Raw genomic sequence first — 22,535 nt, 5'->3', positions numbered from 1 at the left:
AAAATGATTGGATCTAACAGACGAATACTAATTTTCCCCGTGAGTAAAATTGTGTCGCCAATATCAATTTAAGGGGCTTTATTGGCAGAGGAAACATATGTTTAAATTGCCAAAGCAAGTGAAATAGATAATTATCAAAAGTGAAATAAACAAAATTTAACAGTAAACATTAGTTAGTTAATGTACAAAAGGGAAAATATACAAATATAGGTTGTACAATGGCGTTTGTTCTTCACTAGTTGCCCTTTTCTTATGGCAACAGGTCACAAATCTTGCTGCTGTGATGGCACACTGTGGTATTTCACCCAATAGATAAGGGAGTTTATCAAAATTGGATTTGTGTCCGAATTCTCTGTGGGTCTGTGTAATCTGAGGGGAATATGCAGGAGGTTAGGAAGTGAAGCTTCTTTTTGGAACCAGATTTTCCTTCTGCGGCCTTTCTCAATAGCAAGGCTATGCTCACAGAGTCTGTACATAGTCAAATATTTCCTTAATTTTGGGCCAGTCACAGTGGCCAGGTATTCTGCCACTGTGCACTCTCTGTTTAGGGCCAAATAGCTGTTTTTTTGTAAATTCTTTCCAATAGGTCAAGTAATTATCTTTTTGTTTTCTTATGACTTGGTTGGGTCTAATTGTGTTGCTATCCTGGTGCTGTTTGTTTGTGAACAGAGCCCCAGGACCAGCTCTCCTCATCCATTCGAATAATTAAAACAAGTGCATGCTATCAGTTGTCAGAGATCAGTGATTTTGTGAGGTTTTAATGTGGGAGAAGCAGGAATCAGATGACAGCGCAAAGAGAAAAATAAATGAAACTCATTTCCTCATCGTCAACCTCTGCTTACGGTACAGTCCCGCTTGACTTGATTTATATCCAATTACTTTGTACAAGAATAAAAATCACATAACATTGAAATTCAATGCAATCTTCCTAAAAAACTACATCTCGGTATCAGCATTCTGTTCTTTAGTGGTCATAAATAAACAATGTTAAGGGTGTGGGAAATCGGCTTATTGTGCAACTGGTAAACAAAGGTATATTGTGAGATGACAAAAGTCCTGACCACGCTTCCGATTATCATACACATTTATTTTAAAATCAGATCTTGTGGACATTGGTTGTGAAGTGTGTGTTCTGTTAATTTCTTAGTGGATGCATCACGTCTATCATCATGAGAAAAAAAGAATGAAAGAGAAAAGTGCATCTTAGGAAAGAGGACAGTACTGTGAAGCGACTGAGCGCCACAACTGTAAACACTCTCACACACACACAGCCTCTCCAATACAACATTAACACACTCAGGTTGCTCATCAAGTATCTCCACAGACTACTACTGTTCACTTCCCACATGACCAGAGTCCTTGGTGCATCCAAAATGGCTCCCTATATCGTGCACTACAGTTGACCAGAGCTCTATAGGCCCTGGTTAAAAGTGGTGCACTATATAGTGAATAGGGGTACCATTTAAGACACAGCCTATTGAAGTTGACGTCTCAGTATTTTTCTTTCTGCAGGCAAAAGATGCAGCACTGAGTCAGCAGGAGGGGGATCCTCAGATGGGGGGGGGGGGGGGCTAGGTCCCCCTGGCAGATCCCCCCTGACATGGTAACTTCCTGTAAGACAGAGGTCTCATGGGAATGTTCACATGTTGGTGCTCATTCGTGATTGGCTGTTGGCAGAGTTGAGTTCGCCTTGGCTGCCCTCCCTGGGAGGAGACTGGAGAGAGAGGGAGGGAAAAAGGGAGGAGAGAGGCAGAGAGAAAAATAAGGTTGAGTGGTTGACATCCTCTATAAGCAAAGACGGGGGAAAACTTCATTCTCATCCTGCATTCTGATGCCTTTACCAGTCTTCAGACGTAAGAACATACAGTATATGTATCAAAAGGAAAACGTACAAAGCATACAATATAAAACATGTTGCAACTATTCTCTGGTACTGTAAGATCGTGACAAACTGGGGAGAGAGGGACAGACGACAGAGATTCCTCCTCTAAATCAAACAGTATTTTATTTCAGAGCCAATGATGTTTGGAAATGAGCAGTAGTGGATGGCTGAGAGGAACAGAGGTGAGGAGAGGACGGCCTGTAGAGAGGACGGCCTGTAGAGAGGACGGCCTGTAGAGAGGACGGCCTGTAGAGAGGACGGCCTGTAGAGAGGACGGGTGGACCAGAGGTCAACGAGAGAGAATGAAAGGAGATGATTAGATTGCAGCTCTGATAGGGAGGCTGACTGAGGCAAGGATGTCAAAATAAAGAAAGAAAGAGCAGTTCTGAGAGACGTCCATATCCTGAAGGTAAAAGGCAAGATGGATGAGTAAAGAGAAAGCAGCCTGAAAACCCCAGGGAGACCCTGTGTGCAGAGGTACCTTGACGTGTATCTGGTTGCGCAGCACGGCAGCTCGTAGGATCATGGCTTTGGCTCGTCTCTGGAACTCCTTGCCCATGTGGATAGACTTCTCAAACGTGTGGCTCCGCTGGTCCACGTCCCGCGCATACAGGATCTGAGATGAGGGAGAGTGTTTCATAGTCTCTTTGTACATAAATGTGCTCGGCATCTCAAAGAGAGGAGAGAGACAGGCTGGGGATAAGAGCGCTGTGGCAAACCATTTGGGTCACTGTCAAATCAACATCCCATGCTGCATTATAAGATTATAAAACTGTTAAACAATGAAAGAGTGATCGGAGCTCGTCTAGTGTGTGAGTGAGAGAGCTGTGGGGTGGGGTGTATATGTGACTTTACTCTTGAGTGAGTGTGTGTGTGTTACCTTGCTGTGGGAGTCTATGCGTGCGTTGATAAGTCCCTCCAGTATGAGCTGGGTGAGTTCGTCTTCCAGAGCTAACACTGTGGTGTTGAAGGCCTGGGACATCTTAGTCATGTCTGCAGACACGTACGGGCTGAAGTACTGCAACACACACACACACGTTAACATCTTAGTCATGTCTGCAGACACGTACGGGCTGAAGTACTGCAACACACACACACACACACACGTTAACATCTTAGTCATGTCTGCAGACACGTACGGGCTGAAGTACTGCAACACACACACACGTTAACATCTTAGTCATGTCTGCAGACACGTACGGGCTGAAGTACTGCAACACACACACATTAACATCTTAGTCATGTCTGCAGACACGTACGGGCTGAAGTACTGACACACACACACACGTTAACATCTTAGTCATGTCTGCAGACACGTACGGGCTGAAGTACTGCAACACACACACACACACGTTAACATCTTAGTCATGTCTGCAGACACGTACGGGCTGAAGTACTGCAACACACACACACGTTAACATCTTAGTCATGTCTGCAGACACGTACGGGCTGAAGTACTGCAACACACACACACACGTTAACATCTTAGTCATGTCTGCAGACACGTACGGGCTGAAGTACTGCAACACACACACACACACGTTAACATCTTAGTCATGTCTGCAGACACGTACGGGCTGAAGTACTGACACACACACACATTAACATCTTAGTCATGTCTGCAGACACGTACGGGCTGAAGTACTGCAACACACACACATTAACATCTTAGTCATGTCTGCAGACACGTACGGGCTGAAGTACTGACACACACACACACGTTAACATCTTAGTCATGTCTGCAGACACGTACGGGCTGAAGTACTGCAACACACACACACGTTAACATCTTAGTCATGTCTGCAGACACGTACGGGCTGAAGTACTGCAACACACACACACACACGTTAACATCTTAGTCATGTCTGCAGACACGTACGGGCTGAAGTACTGCAACACACACACGTTAACATCTTAGTCATGTCTGCAGACACGTACGGGCTGAAGTACTGCAACACACACACACACACACGTTAACATCTTAGTCATGTCTGCAGACACGTACGGGCTGAAGTACTGCAACACACACACACGTTAACATCTTAGTCACACACGCAAATGAAAAGTAGAGACTGAGGTACTGCACACGCATGCATGACCCGCGCCCACACCAATACACAAAAAAACCCGATGTCTAATTTAGGGCATGATATTAAATAACATTAGCAGAACAACCATTTTAGGTGCCATACTTCACCTGCTAGTCCAGCTACGGTCAGAAGTAGTGATCTATAGAAGGAATAGGGTGCCATTTGGGACGTAACCCCTGTAGATGTTTTGACCCCAGGAGTCAGTGTCATTCAGACACATTTCCTCAGCTAAACGTAGTATTGATTGCTGCCTGAGCTAGAAGTGACAGCTTTCCATCCAATTAGTGACAGATTTTCATGTGAATATTCTAGAATCCACATACGTTGATATGATGGTTATTATATCAATATGTGCACAGAGGCATTTACACCTCCATTTCTCGCATAATTAAATTTACAGACACAAAAAGATCTCACCATGTCGAACGAACAAATTGTCTGTCAGCATTTTCAAGAGTTGTACCGAAACTGTCACCATTTTGTTATTTACGGTATGACTTTACTCGCATAAAAACTGGACGGAAACGTGGTTAGAGAGACAAAAGTTTTGCATCCGATTCTTTACCCCAGACGCAACGATTGCCTATTTATTTTTTTACGCCTATGGGGGAGCCATTGACTGACTCATTGACTATTCAAACCCATCCGTAGTTGTGAGTATATAAGGAAAACAACAGAATACTCTGGATGTCCATAATGTTCAGTATTATGTGGGAGTACTGGAGGAAAAGTGTTCCTGTCCCCCAGTCTCACCTGTCCGTCTCACCTGTATAAGGGCTCTGTTCCTGATCAGTGTGTAGAGGGTCAGTACGTGGGGGGCCAGGTACATGTCTAACAGCAGGTTATCCTGAGAAAGAAGAAAAGCAGTGTGCATTTAGGACAGGTTTTAAATGTGTTATCAACATAATGAAAATACATCATAGCTTTCAACGTAGGAAATCACGTTACTTGGTCCTTACTTCCTTTAATTCCCGGTTTCAAATTCTTTGCTACCCATTTTGTGTTTTTCACATCATTTACATTACATTTACGTCATTTAGCAGACGCTCTTATCCAGAGCGACTTACAGTAGTGAATACATACATTTCATTATTTTTTTATTTTTTTTTCTGTGCTGGCCCCCCGTGGGAATCGAACCCACAACCCTGGTGTTGCAAACACCATGCTCTACCAACTGAGCTACAGGGAAGGCTGCATCAATGCAATCGTTGGATCGATTGATAATGCAATCGTTGGATCGATTGATAATTATAGATCAATCTCACCTTGATCTCATCCAGCATTTTGAGACAGGAAGCGTACTTTGACTCATAGAACTTAAAGATGATGTCACGGACCTGAGGCTCCAACTCTAAGAATAATTTAAAGGAGCTGGGAGGACATAAAAGACATGAATAGAAGAGGGTGGATGGTAACACAGCTCGAATAGTTACATGAAAAACACACACCATTTATACAGCAGATACACAGGCGTTTGCGCGCTCACACACCTGCTTGAGATGACGTTCTTCTGTAGCTCCTGTCTGTCGAAGGTGGCGAGGGCACACATCCCTCCGTACACCGCTACATTACTGGGGGACAGGAGCTGGACACACAATACAGGAGGTTGGTACATCGTCAACAGAAAAAAATTAAAATATGAGAATTTGTCAAGCAGCAATTGTCTTTACAATCGTCCAAGTACCCTTGTCCTAGTTGTTGTTGCCTTCCCAATTGTTGATAAACAATACACAATTATCACAGAACAACACAGGGAAGTCACAGACTTCACCTTTAAAGTACCACACAGACAGGCAGGCAGACCGACTAACCTCAGCGAAATCACAGTGGTCGAAAGAGGCCAGCAGGAAGCACTTGGCTGCTTGTTTGTACTTTCTGGAGGCCAGCTCAGCTAGGCCTGGGGGACAGTGACAGATATACAGACGTGCAGGAGGAGGAACAAGGAGAAAGAACGAGAGGTCAAATGAACCTGAGTGTGGGAAGAGAATTTTGTAATCTAATCAAAGCAGAAGGGGGTTTAAAACAAATCCATTTTCATTGAAACAAAACATTAGCATGAGTGTCTGCACCTGTTGAAGACTGGCATCTGTTGTTAGTGTGTTTTATACCCTCTAGAGAATAACAGGTGAAAACACTTACAGTATGTACATCCCTTTGTAGAACAACAAAGATAGTGAGTGAATTACCTGCAGCACATTTTAATTTGGTGAGGACTGACTGACTCTGGCAATCTCTCTCCCCTCTTTGCTGAAACAAAAATAAAGATATTCCCTCAGTAAAGATGGACACGTCTGTGTTTTTTTTAAGACAGTAGAAGACTTATGCTCTCTCTCTCTCAGAGGAACCTACGACTTACCTCTGCTATCTCTGGAGTGGATTCAGCTTTGCTCACATAACTAAGGACGTGGGACCAGTTCTGGAGGTAGACACTAACCTGATAGATGAAAACAGTACATTCAGTAAGAAAGCCTGTAGGACACATATCCATACCGCCCTCTAGTGCTAGTCATTGGAGTTAATCATATCACAGAGAAAGGAAGAGGCTGAGAACAAGTGAGGCAGAGACAGAACGAGAGAGGAATATAGCCCTTCTGCCCTCCAGACTTTACATCAGGATTAAGAGCATTGACCAAAGAACTAGGACCACTAACTATCATTATGATGAATGATGACGTACCTTGATGACATTAAGACACATGTTTATGACATGCTTTGCGCTAGTGCAGTAGTCTCGGGCTCGGGAGTAGCACTTAAGGGCGTTGCTGAGGTCACCGCAGTCCAAGTAGTGGTCCCCAAGGTCATCATGACCCCTCCTGAGGTGAAAAAAATAATTATAAAGAGCATTTGGACCAGTACCACAGAGGAAGAGAGGTCAGGAAAGATCCCCTTTGGCCTGAACAAAGCACTATGCAGAATCACTGATCCATTCCAAATGACCTTACATTAAAAAACTACTACTACTAGTCAACTACTCAGTGATTACTTCAAGATCTGCAAACAGACGCAGCACATTGCTCAGGCCGATCCTCTCGGAGGTGAGGATTACCCAATCGGTTTATTATCTACTTGATGCTAACAACCGTAGCGTCTCCCACCCACCTGATGCTCTCTTTGATGGAGTTGCCTTTGTAGTTCTTCAGGTCAGTGTCCAATTTCTCCAGTTTGAGCAGGGCCTTTTTCCTGGTCGACTCGGCCCACGCTGTGTCCAGAGGAGGGGGTTCGACTGCCCCGCCCTCCACCGCAGCATCTGGAGCCCCCTGGACCTCTCTGAACACACACACACACACACACACAGACATCAATCAAACACTCAACAAAAACAAAAAGCACTTTCCAAACCAACAATTAAAAAGAACATACTATGTACTAGTAGTAAGCACTCTGCGTTGCTGTAGCTTCTCTGTGCTATGCTGGAGGGTACTAGGCTAAGCGAGGGCTGTGATACACCTACCTGGTGGCCTCTGTGAGCTTGCGGTGGATCTCCTCGTACACGTCTACGTTGAAGGTCCTGTGGACAAAAGACAGGGCCATCTTCAGGGCCTCGGCGCGGAGCTGGGGACAGTGCTCTGCTATGAACTGCAGCCTCTCAATACGCATCAGACCACAGTAGCTGGAAGCATACTGCTCCAGGTCCTAGAGAGAGAGACAAAGGCACACACACACACACTTCAGTGGGACAAAAGCCTAAAAATGTTGATTTTTTACTCAATAGTCTGCATTTGTATTTATTAAGGATCTAAACACATTAACGCACTTACATTACACATAAAACTAAAGATAATAAAGTTATATGATGTACTGTTTCACACCACTACATATCTACAATACAACATATATAATACCACCATACAACATTATTTGTATGCTAGCGTTTGTGTGTGTCTCTTCACAGTACCCGCTGTTCTATAAGGTGTATTTTTATCGATTTTAAAATCTGATTCTACTGCTTGCATCAGTTACCTGATGTGGAATAGAGTTCCATGTAGTCATGGCCCTATGTAGCGCCTCCCATAGTCTGTTCTGGACTTGGGTATTGTGAAGAGACCTCTAGTGGCATGTCTTGTGGGGTATTCCCCTTCTATAGATTCATTTGATTTCAGTTTAACATTTAAATTGCAGTAGAAATGTCATTTGTGTGGTATTTGAGTCCCGTCTACATGAAACAAGCCCGCCTTTACAATGCCAGTAGGGGGAAATCCTGGATAGACCGACCATACCAGCGTGGGATTTTCCACCACATAGTTGACATCTGGTGCATTCTGCTGGTCCTCCTGTGGGTCAGCATCTATCTGCATGGGCTCAACAACCCCCTGAAGAAGAGCGAACATACAGGTAACTGCCAAAATAAAAGAAACACCAACATAAAGTGTCTTAATAGGGTGTTGGGTCACCACGAGCTGCCAGAACAGCTTCAATGTTACAAGTGTCTGGAACTCTATTGGAGGGATGCGACACCATTCTTTCATGAAAATTCCATAATTTGTTGTTTTGTTGATGGTGGTGGAAAACTGTCTCAGGTCCCGCTACAGAACCTCCTAAAATTGGGGCGGCAGGTAGCCTAGTGGTTAGAGTGTTGTAGTAACCGAAAGGTTGCAAGATCGAATCCCCGAGCTGACATGGTAAAAATGTGTCGTTCTGCCCCTGAACAAGGCAGTTAACTCACTGATCCTAGTTAAATAAAGGTAAAATAAAAAAAATAGGGTTGAGATCAGGTGACTGACACACACACTTTAAAACCCCCTTTGCTCTTTTGAGACCCCCCTCTTTCAAAGTCACAGAGATATCTTCTTTTAGCAATGGTAGCCATAATAACAGGCAACAGGGAATTTTTATACATGACCCTAAACATGATGAGATGTTAATTGATTAATTAACTCAGGAACCATACCTGTGGACGCACCTGCTTTCAATATTCTTTGTATCCCTGATTTTATCAAGTGTTATCTTTATTTTGGCAGTTATCTGTACATAGTGTTGATAAGTGTCATAGCAGCGTGGCACAATGAGGGGAATACTGACTGTCTGCAACCAGGTTACAAAGGTAATGAATAGCCATACATACACGACACTCCCACAATAGACAGATCGCTCATGTCCTACTGGATATTTACATTGGAGACACAATGTACATCTGTAGCTGAACAAAATTAAAAAGGGGATGGCTAAACTACTACTAGCTGGATAACAAGTCAGCCAACTAACTACAATAACAAAAAACTAGCTAGCTAGCATGACTGTCAAAGTGCCTGAAGAAACCAGAAATGACCAGCGAACAGTTTCCTGGGGTGCACCTTTCTAAAAAATGTGTCATTCTAACATCTAGTCAGTTGGTATAGAATAACAGTGAATGGAAATATAACGCTGTAGAGTTAGCTATATGAACTTACTAAAGTTAGCCTAGCTAGTTAGCTTGCCAGTACTGCTAGCGGCCCAAACTACTCCCGATTTATGCAAGGCTTGCGTGTTTATCGGAGTACCCACCGTCCCTGTTAAGCGCGAGGACAGCCTTCTCCACGTGCATACCAGCATACCGTTTTTGTGTAAACATGAATCAAAATCGATTAATTATTACCTGAAAGTTGAATACTTGCACAGGCAAAGGCATCTTTCACGGTTTGTGACGTTCAGCGGAAGAAGCGAAGCGAGACGGATAACTGGGACCAAAATCTGTCTTCTCCAGCAGGTGGCGTTTTCCCCGCTGATCAAGGGAGGAGTTGTTGTATGGAGATCAATCAGTGTCGAATTTGGTTAACAAAAAATGAATGTCTTATTTTCTACTTGAGGCTTATTTGATCGAATATACGTTTGGTAATGCTTACGTTGTTACGAGTATACTGATATAAGTAGCACACATGATATCCTGCCAAGTTTGAGAAAAAAAACACTTTATATCGGAGTTGTGCCTGTTATCACACTCGTATCTGCTCTGTCATTGGCTAGAATGGTCCCACCTGATCTTGCCTTCTCCCGACTGCCTTCCATTTCTGAATACATTTATTTTCATTGTTGGAGCAGCCAGTCGATTAACTGGTCGATATGGTCCCGTGTGTCTCAGTTTGTAGAGCATGGTGCTTGCAACGCCAGGGTTGTGGGTTTGATTCCCATGTGGGACCAGAAAAATGTACAACAATGTATCCACTCACTACTGTAAATAGCTCTAGATAAGAGCGTATGTTAAATGACTAAAATGTAATATGATGAATAATCTGAGTCGCCAGCGCTAAACAACGGCTCGCTATCACATCCGGGGCATGGGTTCACAGGGCTCTTTACATAATGACGTCAGCGCTGCTCCAGATGTGTCCGAGGCAGTGTTTTGCAGCGTTCACGTCAACTCCGAACTCGGAAAAATACGAGGTCAAATCATGACGTCAGTGATATTCAGGTTGAAAAATCGGAGCTCTAGAAGCGGCCCGATATTCCCATTCGGATTACCGTTCAAATCGAATTTTACCAGTGGGAGATCGTTTGTTTCCGAGTTCCCAGTTGTTTCAACGCACTGAAGTCATCGGAGATTTCCGAGTTCCCAGTTGTTTTGAACGCGGAATATTTCGATCAACAACAACAAAAAACAGTTGCAAACTGATGGTAATTTGTATTAAGATGCAACTAGTTCAGATATTAAAAATGAATTACTCAAATTGTAAATTCGAACAATTTATTTGAGGTCACCATTGAGATGAATACATGTTTTTAACTTAATCACACCAGTTGGCTAAGCATACTGGAGGGATTTTGCCGCTTTTTCATTGTCAGCACAAAATAGGCTACGACATCCAGAGCGAAAATAGCAACACAGTGGCGACCCCAACAGCTGTAGCCTACTACACTACAGGGACATTTAACTTGCAAGGCCAGGTCAGCATCAGCCAGAGGGCGCTCAATTTCAGAGGATTTGCTTTTGGAGAGAGAATCACACAGTAGGTGATTTGAGAGGAATCCGAGAAACATAGGTCGTTTATAATCGCAATAGAAACAAATTACATTGTTTGACTCGCTTGCACTTGACTGGTTGAGTGCACAGCTAGGCTACTTAATCGCGGTCGAATAGAGAAAGCGGGCTGCTTGCTGATGGTTAAAATCTGAGCCCAATCAAATCATAGTCAAGACGAGGAGACAAAAAAGAGAAGATCGTTGAAGAGTATAAAAGCGTCTGGAAACCCTGTGTTGTATTTTCATTTCCTTTGATCAGATTCTGTTCACTTAATTCATTTTTGGTGACCAGTTCCCCTGGTGTTTTGTTGCTGCAGTTGGGAGGAGGCACATCGGATTAAAAACGTGATTTATTTAGTTTCCATGTAAGTATAAGGCATTTTCGACATCACAGAATAAGTGTTTTAAGTAACTCGAAATAAGCAGGGGGTTTCATAGAATGTAATTGAAAATAATTGACTGGACACTCTTGCCTTTCTTTTGTTTACCGTAGGACAGCCTATAGATCCGTATGTGCACGACATGCACACGAAACAACTCCTAAACATCCCCTTAAACTTTAAAGTTACCTTTATAAGACCCAATAATGTTGGTTAATCGCGTTGTTGTTTTCATACATTTGTTGTGAACGCTACAGTTAAATGACCGAGCCCACAGTCAGACCTGTTTCTATTGGCAGTGACCCAATCTGGCAGATTTGTATCTACCAGATTTGCAGATTTGCATAATCCCAAACCAGGCACCAAAATATTTAATTTTATGCGTTTGGGTTATTTTTTTTTCCCCCCTATAAATGATGTATAACTCCTTCATAACCCATACTATCCTTCATGCTATATCCACATATCTGTGCTGAGAGCTCATATTTTACTAAGGGGGCTAATTTTAGTAAAGAAAAAAGGGTTTGATTACATCCCTCTGCTTCCTACAACTGACATCTGTTACTGGTTGAGGTATCATTGCCTCTGAAAATAGCAGCAAACAGGAAATTGCTCACACACTGAAGGTAAGTCTGTCAATTAAATGTGACCTGTATGAACTGACTGGCAAATGGAAGGGCATGAGTGACAATGTGCCAAGAGGAGAACTTCCAGGCCTGACTTTACAGGCCTGTCTTTGCAATTCAGCAAAAGTTAGTGGTCAGACTGCGAAGAAATAGTGTCTGCCATTTAAGAGGGACTCAATCAGAATGTATATAGAGTTGTACAGGGAAATCATATCCCTTTTATGCAGAAACAGACTAGTCTGTCTGGCACCCAGGGTAGAGTAAACCCATGCAGGAGCCAGTATCCATACACTCAGATTATGTTTTCAAGTGTCACTGTCATCTTATTATGAGGGTGGTGGGGGTGGTGATGATGAAGTCATGTGTGTTGATGTCTCTTCAGGTTCCTGTGTGATGTCATAAAGATGGGACGCGGTGGAGCGGGAAACAAAGCTGGCGGCTGACAGGCCCCTCCAGCGGCCAATCAGGATGCATGTCTCCTCGATGGGTGTCAGCAAGCTCTGCTTTCTGTTCTCCCTGGCCCTCTGTGCCCTCCTGCTGCTCCTCATCCCTGCCCTCCAGCCCTCACAGCATCAGGGGGACCTGCCTCAGCCCCGGGCCCACACCAAGCCTGCCCGGGCAGGCACAGGTGCCAGCAAAACCCCCCAGCACCCTGGAGGTCTGGTGGTCCCTCTCCAGGCAGATGTGGGGAAAGTGACAGTGACAGTGGGACGTAATGGGATTGTTGGTGGATCTATAGGGCAGGGCACACCCAGAGAGACCAAGAGGACTGGGGATGGGGACTGGGTGTATACAGCTGGTCGAGGTGACACCCAGGGCAATGGGAAGCATACAGACTCTCAGACAGGGCCGAAGGAGAACTTCCTCCACAGAGCTGGAGTTGTGGTGGGGGCTGGTGGGTCTCGGTCCAGGACCCCTCTAGAGCTGAAAGACATTTTCATAGCGGTGAAGACCACCAGGAAGTACCACAAGTCCAGACTGGATTTGCTGTTCCAGACCTGGGTGTCCAAAGCCAAAGAACAGGTAGGGAGGAACACACACACACACACACACACACACACACACACACACACACACACACACACACACACACACACACACACACACACACACACACACACACTCAAGACCGAACTTGGCAGTGGTTCAGGTGCAGCCTATGACCCTGGATAAGGGTATTTGTTATGTCAATAACAAATACCCCGGTTATGTTTTGTCTACATGGTAGATCATCTCATTTGTCTTGTACTGTTAGCAAGACCTCCAGACAGGGCATGTTTCTAGAGTACACAAGGACTCCTTCCCCTCTCTCTGTTCTCCAAGCAGCTGTAGTAACAGTAAAGAGTGAACATCGTTTCTAGCGCCATGGGCTGTATGTCACTGCAACTACACTGCAGGTCCATTTCTCTGAGACTTGACTGTACTCCTTCAACAAGGGTTTGATTATCATATAGAACATGGAAGTGGAGGAAATGTGCTGCTATGGCAAATTCTGGTCTAAGATTCTATCCCAGTGAACACAAGATTTTGAAAATATTTATTTTCAACGTCTTTCCAATGTCTTCATGTGCTCATAAGGATGGTTTTAGCCATAGGGCAGCAGGTAGCTTAGCAGTTAGAGCGTTGGGCCAGCAACCAAGAGGTCGCTGGTTTGAATACCCCAGCCGACAAGGTAAAAATATCTGTCAACGTGCCCTTGAGCAAGGCCTTTAAACCTAATTTGCTCAAGGGATGTTATACTACTATGGCTGACCCTTTAAAACAACACATTTCACTGCACCTATCCAATACAACAACTTTTTGTTGTTGTTGCCAACACTGCAGATTCATGCCCCCATGCTGGCCCACATCTGGGTTTCCCACTGCTATTACAAAAGTAGAGACATCTGGGACATTGCAGATACCCAGTCCACTCCCTGTCAGCACAGAGCTCAAGCACTTGGAACTCATCTCAGAAAAACATCTCAACCATTAAATAAACAACTTCTCCCCCCTTGGCAAGAGTATCAGCTCCTGTGGTTCAGAATGACCAGATGTGCGTCAAGAGCATAAAGGCCATTTGGAATCAATTGACTGCTTGGATCGGGTTCTATAACGATTCTAACAAACCACATGCGTAACTCATCTTGATGAATTGACGCCAAGCCATCTTATTGGCTCTTCTGCCAATCTCTGTTGGTCTTGTGGTTGTTTGGTGTGATATTGGGCGTTCCCTAATCTGCACAGTTAAAATCCTCCACTAAAGCAATGGTTGATGTTCAGTGGAGCCATAAAGTAAAACTAAAACAGATTCTCTGAGATGAGAAGTCCATGTCTTCTCTACCCCTCATAACTTCAGCCACTATGGCCCAATCCTAACGTATTGTCCCATCAATACATGATTTATGCTTAAGTTTGAGTTACCTGTATCTCGGGTTGGGATTCAGTGATCTGTATATACAGGACCATAATGAGACACAGACGCTGGAGTAGAGAGTAGTAGTGATAGTACAGAAGGGGAGAACAGATGTTCTACAGAACAGTGTCTTGCTGGCCGTAGTGTGTGTGGGTGGGTATGTACCCATGGTGGCCAGGGGACATGGAAAGGTTAAGCACATGACGGTGTGTGTGTGCAGGAAGGGTGGAAAGGCATGCCCTGTGTGTGTCAGCATGTGCAGTGCAGCGTGGGGAAGCGTTCACGCGCAGGCGTGTATGTGGTGGTAGGCCCTGGGCCACCAGAGGGAAGAAGTTCCTGGGCAACCAGAGACTAGAGGAGAGCAGGAGACGTGCGCAGGAGGAACACACTGCTGTGTTTGCTCTCTCTCTGTGCAGGAATTTCTGCCCACCCCCACCACCCCCCATTTAGAAGGCTGGAGGGCACGGGGAATCTGTGGGAGCAAGGCTGGCTGAACTGGGAAGAAAGGGGGTGGGGGACAGAGATCCCAGAGAGAGAGCAAAAACAGCAGTGTGTTCCTCCTGCACACGTCTCCTGCTCTCCTGTAGTCTCTGGTTGCTCAGGAACTTCCTCCCTCTGGGGGCCCAGGGTCTACCACCACAGGAGGAATGAGAGATGTGTTTAGGGGATAAGTCAGAGGGAGGGAGGGGAAAGTGGGGAGAATTCTCTGGTGTTATCCTTCTCCAAACACAGGGGCCTGTATGGGAGGCTGTAGAATATAGATCAACATTCCCCACCCAGGGATCTATGGGAGGCTGTAGAATATAGATCAACATTCCCCACCCAGGGATCTATGGGAGGCTGTAGAATATAGATCAACATTCCCCACCCAGGGATGTATGGGAGGCTGTAGAATATAGATCAACATTCCCCACCCAGGGATCTATGGGAGGCTGTAGAATATAGATCAACATTCCCCACCCAAGGATCTATGGGAGGCTGTAGAATATAGATCAACATTCCCCACCCAGCGATCTATGGGAGGCTGTAGAATATAGATCAACATTCCCCACCCAAGGATCTATGGGAGGCTGTAGAATATAGATCAACATTCCCCACCCAGCGATCTATGGGAGGCTGTAGAATATAGATCAACATTCCCCACCCAAGGATCTATGGGAGGCTGTAGAATATAGATCAACATTCCCCACCCAGCGATCTATGGGAGGCTGTAGAACAGGGATGGGCAACTCCAGTCCTTGGGGGCCTGATTTTGCCCCAGCCTCAGCTAACACACCCGACTCCAGTAATCAACTGGAGGCTGTAGAATATATTCTAGATCAACAGGCAAAAGAGCACAGCTAGGGAGAACTGTGTCATAGGGTAGAACCATAACCTAGTATATTATAGAAAGATACCCATGTGTTAAATAGTGTGTAGCGTTGAATTGAAGGGGTAGGCTGTGTGAGTGAAGGGGTAGGCTGTGTGAGTGAAGGGGTAGGCTGTGTGAGTGAAGGGGTAGGCTGTGTGAGTGAAGGGGTAGGCTGTGTGAGTGAAGGGGTAGGCTGTGTGAGTGAAGGGGTAGGCTGTGTGAGTGAAGGGGTAGACTGTGTGAGTGAAGGGGTAGGCTGTGTGAGTGAAGGGGTAGGCTGTGTGAGTGAAGGGGTAGGCTGTGTGAGTGAAGGGGTAGGCTGTGTGAGTGAAGGGGTAGGCTGTGTGAGTGAAGGGGTAGGCTGTGTGAGTGAAGGGGTAGGCTGTGTGAGTGAAGGGGTAGGCTACTTCATACTCTTTTTCCATAGCCAACATACATCACGTATTAACATACTTTCACACTTATGCTTATTTCACAAGTACTATTTTAGAAGGTCCGGTCACACATTTCCTAGGTGGCAAAGGTCTGAATGGATATAGTCATTTATCGGTGTAGTAACAAACCCCCACCTCACAACCCCAAACTGTTCACACAACTCTTGCTGGCGGAGAGAACATGTTTCTTTCAATTCTACACATTTTGCATGGGGCAGATAATTGTTTTTTCTGTTTTAAAGCTAATTCTCTGCAGTTCTACACATTTTCCCATGTCTTACGTGCGTTTAAATGATACCAGGGGTCGAAGCTCGACCCCATTCTGAGTCCAGACTGCTGTTCACCAGTTGATTATGAGGGATATAGGGAATAGGGTGACTGTGGTTCATATCCTGGGTCTGTTCTGGGCCTATAAAACAGATCAGCAGTGAGGCCCTCCAAGACAAAGAGTTCCAGTGTTCAGCTGCACATTAACAGGACCAAACACACTGGCCCAATTTGCTTAGTAACTAACGTCACAGCTCCATTTGTGTTGACATAAAAATACCCTATCTCCCAGGCAGCTCCAGGGGTGCATCCCAAATGGCACCCTATTCTCTTTTATAATGCACTATAGGCCCTGGTCAAAGTACTGCACTGTATAGGAAATGGGGTGCAATTTGGGACACAGACCAGGAGAGGAGTGTTCAAAGACCGCATTGTGTCAGCGTCCCACTGTGTGTCTACTTTCTAATGGCCACCTGCACTATTCACTAAAAGACCAAGTGTGACCACCGTTACTGTTCTGACCATTGGCTCAGACAGGTATAGGGCATTGGCCTAGTTCTCAGTCTTTTAGGTCAACAATTTAACAAAACATTTTTTATTTATTTAACTCGGCAAGTCAGTTAAGAACAGATTCTTATTTAAAATGACGGCCTAGGTTGAGCCACTCTAAGGAAAATGTTATGAGCATCAGTTAAGAGTAGCAGCTGGGTAGTTCCACTCATTTATAGATCATATGGATGTGTCAGGCTCATCAGTTGTTTTACTGTTTGGAAATCAAGAGGGTTTAAAGAGTAGTGGGATCTACAGACAGACAGGCCTCTGATTGGTGTCTGGGGTCAAATAGAATGGGCTTTCAACAGTCAGTCTGGCTCGTGTGAGGTTTATGGAGTAGTATGAAGTTGCTCCTACTTCCAAGACACTGATCCAAGGTCAGTTTTGTGTTTTCCTCACTAATGGTTAAGGTTCGGAATAATCGTGGGCTGATCCTAGATCTGTGACTACGGGCAGCGTATACCTGGAGTGGAGTTTAAAGGATGGGCCTGTTTAAAACCCTATGAGGGGAGTCCGTGAGAACACACAGCAGCCATTTCTCTTTAACTCCAGTCTTGCTGAGTGAACACAAGGCTAACCTCTCCATATATGTGGAGAGATTTCTCTGGAAAGAAAAGAAGACATGGAACCACACTGAGTCACAGCTTTAGTCTCTGAGTATTTCAAATGTGGAAACTATTCTAGGAATCCTTCTACAGTGTTCATAATAGAGCTGTTGGAAAATGACTTACGGGAGGGAGGGAGGGAGGGAGGGAGGGAGGGAGGGAGGGAGGGAAGAAAGGTGCTGTAGATTGAAGGGATTGGAGGCTTTCTCCTGCATGGTGTAGCAACTTTGAATGAACTAGAGTAGAACCAGGGTATCTTGAAATGTTTTAACAAGATATCATTTTTCTCGTGTGTGACAGTTTGCGCATTTGTGTTGTTTTAACAGCCTGTCAGAGAATTTACACCATCTACAGTGAGCCAGAATAGCCCCAGGCTGGCAGGTTGACGTAACATGGTAGAAATCTGTTTAAAACTTCAGCCTCCGGGCCCTGGCAACCACACTGCCTCCGGGCCCTGGCAACCACACTGCCTCCGGGCCCCGGCAACCACACTGCCTCCGGGCCCCGGCAACCACACTGCCTCCGGTCCCTGGCAACCACACTGCCTCCGGGCCCTGGCAACCACACTGCCTCCGGGCCCTGGCAACCACACTGCTGTCCAGGCCATTTATGCCCTGCTGGCTGGCCAGGGATCTGCTGAGTTGCCAGGGTGACTGGGTCCTCCCCTCTTTGATCAGGGAAGTTCTTTGTTTGCCTGGCATGGTCTGGCTCGTCCTGGTGGTGAATTGTTTGTGTGTGTGTGTGTGTGTGTGTGTGTCACATGCCTGTGGTGTCCTGTGTAGTTTTCCACCAGTCCTGGCACGGATGCCCAGCATCTCCCAGGGCACACAGGAAAGAGAGGGCATGCCACCGGGCACGAGGCAGGGAGGAGACGACTGGAGGATAAAAGAAGGGGGGATGAGGGAGGGAGGGAGGGAGGGAGGGAAGAAAGATGAAAAGGGGACAGAGGGATAGAAAGAGAAGGCATGCCACTGGGCACGAGGCAGGCGGGCAGCAGGGAGGGAGGGAAAGAATAAATGACAGGAGGAAGGGAGGGATAACAGACAATTAGGAGAGAGAGGAGGAAAGGAAAGAGGGAGCATGCCATGGTTGAGGCGAGCAGGGTAAAGGGGAGGAGGGGGACTGAGTGCCAGGGAGAATGGGCCCAGTGTTGTTTGAGTTAGCATAGTCTGGTTATTGTTTTACCCAACTGCTTCGCTCCATGAATCAGCAGTATAGGTCTAGGACACGGAGGCCTCGTTGGGCAAGCCACATTTTTGATCTCTCTTCCCTCTCCTCTCTCTTTTGCTCTCTCTCGTTCTCTCTGTCTTGTGGGGGGAGGGGGGGTGTATACGTGGAAACAAACTTAGTGTTAACAACATCTCTCTCTCTCTCTCTGTCTCTCTCTCTCTCTCTGTCTCTCTGTCTCTTCAAGACCTTTATATTCACTGATGGGGAGGACCAGGAGCTGAGGAGGAGAGCAGGTCAGTCTACACTCTAATAGGTGGATAATGGAGGTACAAATAGGAGAGCAATTATTGTGTCACTGTACCTTCTTAAATGTAACCGTTTGTCAAATGTGATTGGAGTTCTTAGAAAGACTTATAATATGTTATCAGGCGTATGTGTATTTCATATCCGAGCACTACTGTGTCAGTAGTACGGTAAGTAGACTCCACATCCCTCATCTTTTCTCTCAGGGGCTAATGTCGTCAACACCAACTGTTCAGCAGCACACACGCGGCAGGCCCTGTGCTGTAAGATGTCTGTGGAATACGACAAGTTCATCGAGTCGCAGAGGAAGTGAGTCTTTACATACTTTACCTTACTTCCTGCTATTCACCATCACATTGCATGCTAAGAACATAACTATAGATTAAGTTATTTATTATTTGGCCAATAAGAAGCCAATTCAGAAGTTAGTTTGTTCTCCTGCCCTGATCAGAGAGACCAAGTAGTCCCACTGGCTTGGTGGTTAAGATGCTGCCTTTGTCAAGAGTACTGAGCCTCTCAGTTTCAGGAGACTGCCTGTCTTATGTAAAGAAATATTTATCTTTCTTTACTGGTGAGAAGAGGAAAGGCCTATTTTGAGAATACATCTCACGCGTATGTCTTAGATTCTGTGTGTTTAGTTAAGGAGGTCAACAGATGGATAGGACTGTATGTCTTCAGGTACAGTAGCTCTTGCAAGCACAGATTGTAGGAACACACTGTCGGCACTGCATCTCAGTGCTAGAGGCGTCACTACAGACCCTGGTTCGATCCCGGGCTGGATCACAAGCGGACGTGATCGGGAGTCCCATGGGGTGGTGCACAATTGGCCCAGCGTTGTCTGAGTTAGGGGAGGGTTTGGCGGGGGTAGGCCGTCATTGTAAAATTAGAATTTGTTCTTAACTGACTTGCCTAGTTAAAGGTTAAATAAAAACAGTGAAAATAGGGACACATTTGTTCCAGTCCCATGTACTATATATGATACTTTATGAGCTGCTATACATTCCAATGAACACCATCATTGTTGTGATGATAACAACACCTTAACATGTCAGTAACACTTTATAAAATGTATTTTTAATAACTGTATTAATGTAATAACTTGCATCTCTCTCTGTCCTCCCCCCTCCCTCCCTTTCTGTTCTCTCCCTCCTCCTCCCAGGTGGTTCTGCCATATGGATGATGATAACTATGTGATTGTACCCAGTCTGCTGAAGCTGCTGTCCTCCTTCCAACACACCCAGGATGTTTACCTGGGCCGGCCCAGCCTCGACCACCCCATAGAGGCTGCAGAGAGGGTCAAGAGTGACGGATCTGTGAGTACACCCTGTCTGTTTGTCTGTCTCTTTCTCCAGACCATCCTTCTCTCTCGCTCCATCCCTTCCATCTCAGTCATTCTGTCTATGCCTCCCTTCCTGTCTCTCTCTTTATCTCTCTCCCTCTCTGCCGGTCTTACTCCTGACCTCTGACCCTTGTTTTCTTCTCCCAGGTGTCAGTAAAGTTCTGGTTTGCTACAGGAGGTGCAGGGTTCTGTATCAGTCGTGGTCTGGCCCTCAAGATGAGTCCATGGGCTAGGTGAGTTTGAACAGTTCGACACTCTCAATGTTCTTCAGATGCACATATTATTGTAGCTGTTAAGCTATTAAGCCAAACTGTTTTGAGCAGTTCACTCACAGCCTCACCTCTTACCCCCCCCTCCTTTCTTTTCCTTTTCATCCTTTCCTGTCCTCCTCCTCCCCCAGTCTGGGGAACTTCATCAGCACGGCGGAGAAGATCCGTCTCCCTGACGACTGCACTATCGGTTACATCATCGAGGCGCTGCTGGAAGTGCCGCTGACACACACCCACCTCTTCCACTCCCACCTGGAGAACCTGCAGAGGCTGCCCACAGACACCGTGCTGGAACAGGTGGGGGGGGGGGTCTGTCTGTGAGAGAGAGAGATTGTCTACACACAAGTGTGTGGGTGAAAGAGAGACACCCTATCTTTGTCTTTTGTCTGTGATGTATAAAATAGCTACCAATTGTTTGTGTGTGTGTGTCTAGGTCACTCTGAGCTATGGGGGTTTTGAGAACAGGAGGAATGTGGTCAGCATTGGAGGAGCTTTCTCTCTGGTGGAGGACCCCTCACGGTAATCAGACAACATCCACCCAGCATTCAGTGATGCACAAGGCAATTACATGACACTGGTTTACTAAACCTCTGCCTCAGTGCAAAGTTTGCTCTAGCTGAATTGTGAATTACATGTAAATGGTTATCCCCTCTCTCTCCACCAACTCTTTTTTTTTGTCTTACCATCTCCCTCACCCCCGGCATTGCTCATCTCTCCCTCTCTCTTCATCCATCTGCCCCCTCTCTCTTCCTCCCCTCCCTCTATCTCTCCGTCTCTCTCTCTCTAGGTTTAAGACTGTCCACTGCCTCCTCTACCCAGAGACTGACTGGTGTCCTAGTGAGGGGCACCATTGATGGCCACTAAAGTATATCTACAATACTTCCTACCAGCCTGGTTGACTGGTGTCCCTGTGTATGCTAGCTATATCATTGCCATGGCAAAATGACAATTTGGCCAAAGCAAAACCAGACTGGCACCCTGGCTAACCCTACAGAACCACTTCACTCAGATGAAATGGTTAAAAGTCTGTGTGTCTTTGAGAGGAGACAAGATGAGGTAAATGGAGTGAGGATCACTTTGGTCGTGGTGGGATGATGAAGAAATGCCCCACTACTCTTATCAGTACTGTACCCTCCACTCATCGCAGTAAGTTGTCGTCGCTGGCTGTTGCTGTGGCGATGTGTATCACCACTCGTTGCTTTAAATCCCAAACTCTAATCTTTTAGTATTGTGGTCCAGGGTTTTTTGAAGGAGTGTTAAGGTACTTAAATTACTGTTGAAAAGGTACCGTAAGATGCTGAACAGGGTGAAATGTTAATTTATTTGCTTTTAGGTCTAAACATTTACCGGACTGATGTTTTTTATACAACAGCTCATGACCAGAAGTCATCAGAGATGATTATCTGATATCAGTGTTACAGGAAGAGAGAGACCGTTTAAGTAATGAGTGAGAGGCGTTTGTGCGAATGTAACGGAGTTAAGAACGTACCGTAAGCTGACTCCAAGGCTAGCTTGCAATGTTGCAGATGGAGCTATTACATTTACATTTAAGTCATTTAGCAGACACTCTTATCCAGAGCGACTTACAAATTGGTGCATTCACCTATAATATCCAGTAGAACAACCACTTTACAATAGTGCATCTAAATCTTTTAAGGGGGGGGGGGGTTAGAAGGATTACTTTATCCTATCCCAGGTATTCCTTAAAGAGGTGGGGTTTCAGGTGTCTCCGGAAGGTGGTGATTGACTCCGCTGTCCTGGCATCGTGAGGGAGCTTGTTCCACCATTGGGGTGCCAGAGCAGCGAACAGTTTTGACTGGGCTGAGCGGGAACTGTGCTTCCTCAGAGGTAGGGAGGCGAGCAGGCCAGAGGTGGATGAACGCAGTGCCCTTGTTTGGGTGTAGGGCCTGATCAGAGCCTGAAGGTATGGAGGTGCCGT

The 22,535-nt window shown here is 45.6% G+C and overlaps 2 protein-coding genes across 4 annotated transcripts; one reads left to right on the top strand and one right to left on the bottom strand.

Annotated features, from left to right (window-relative positions):
- Positions 1–742: 742 nt before the first annotated feature.
- LOC115201403 (COP9 signalosome complex subunit 1) lies at positions 743–10,162 on the bottom strand. Of its 3 annotated transcripts, none has more exons than XM_029764999.1 (14): positions 9,545–9,894; positions 8,190–8,282; positions 7,424–7,605; positions 7,072–7,239; positions 6,650–6,785; positions 6,329–6,406; positions 6,159–6,219; positions 5,784–5,869; positions 5,463–5,557; positions 5,238–5,343; positions 4,739–4,819; positions 2,763–2,900; positions 2,364–2,498; positions 743–1,714 (listed from the first exon to the last, which is right to left on the bottom strand). In XM_029764999.1, exons 1-14 carry the CDS (start codon positions 9,575–9,577, stop codon positions 1,640–1,642), a joined length of 1,467 nt encoding a protein of 488 aa, XP_029620859.1. In that variant the 5' UTR covers positions 9,578–9,894; the 3' UTR covers positions 743–1,639. The 3 variants fall into 3 exon arrangements, with proteins under 3 accessions (XP_029620859.1, XP_029620860.1, XP_029620861.1); XM_029765000.1 differs by having other exon boundaries at positions 8,190–8,308; positions 9,545–9,893; XM_029765001.1 differs by lacking the exons at positions 743–1,714; positions 2,364–2,498; positions 2,763–2,900 and adding an exon at positions 2,912–3,898 and having other exon boundaries at positions 9,545–10,162.
- A 406-nt stretch (positions 10,163–10,568) lies between these two features.
- LOC115201410 (beta-1,3-N-acetylglucosaminyltransferase radical fringe) lies at positions 10,569–22,020 on the top strand. Its single transcript, XM_029765013.1, has 9 exons — positions 10,569–11,270; positions 12,294–12,934; positions 18,930–18,978; positions 19,195–19,297; positions 20,148–20,301; positions 20,475–20,560; positions 20,728–20,893; positions 21,030–21,115; positions 21,384–22,020. The coding sequence occupies exons 2-9, from the start codon at positions 12,380–12,382 to the stop codon at positions 21,448–21,450; spliced, it is 1,266 nt and encodes a 421-aa protein (XP_029620873.1). The 5' UTR covers positions 10,569–11,270; positions 12,294–12,379; the 3' UTR covers positions 21,451–22,020.
- The last annotated feature ends 515 nt before the right edge of the window (positions 22,021–22,535 follow it).

The sequence above is a fragment of the Salmo trutta genome, chromosome 10 (genome assembly GCF_901001165.1).
Source record: "Salmo trutta chromosome 10, fSalTru1.1, whole genome shotgun sequence".
Taxonomy (NCBI): Eukaryota; Metazoa; Chordata; class Actinopteri; order Salmoniformes; family Salmonidae; genus Salmo; species Salmo trutta.
Note: the sequence above shows the minus strand (reverse complement) of the source record. Positions and strands in the feature narration are given on the sequence as shown.

What these genes read in the sequence shown, in the direction of transcription:
- LOC115201403 (XM_029764999.1), bottom strand. Translation starts at nt 9,577, where the DNA reads ATGCCTTTGCCTGTGCAAGTATTCAACTTTCAG. An exon ending in TCCATCAAAGAGAGCATCAG is followed by an intron (nt 6,786 to 7,071) that starts GTGGGTGGGAGA and finishes TTTTCACCTCAG; the next exon opens with GAGGGGTCATGATGACCTTG. An exon ending in AAGAACGTCATCTCAAGCAG is followed by an intron (nt 5,344 to 5,462) that starts GTGTGTGAGCGC and finishes ATGTCCTCCCAG; the next exon opens with CTCCTTTAAATTATTCTTAG.
- LOC115201410 (XM_029765013.1), top strand. Translation starts at nt 12,380, where the DNA reads ATGCATGTCTCCTCGATGGGTGTCAGCAAGCTCTGCTTTCTGTTCTCC. An exon ending in GGAGCTGAGGAGGAGAGCAG is followed by an intron (nt 18,979 to 19,194) that starts GTCAGTCTACAC and finishes CTTTTCTCTCAG; the next exon opens with GGGCTAATGTCGTCAACACC. An exon ending in GGGTCAAGAGTGACGGATCT is followed by an intron (nt 20,302 to 20,474) that starts GTGAGTACACCC and finishes TTCTTCTCCCAG; the next exon opens with GTGTCAGTAAAGTTCTGGTT.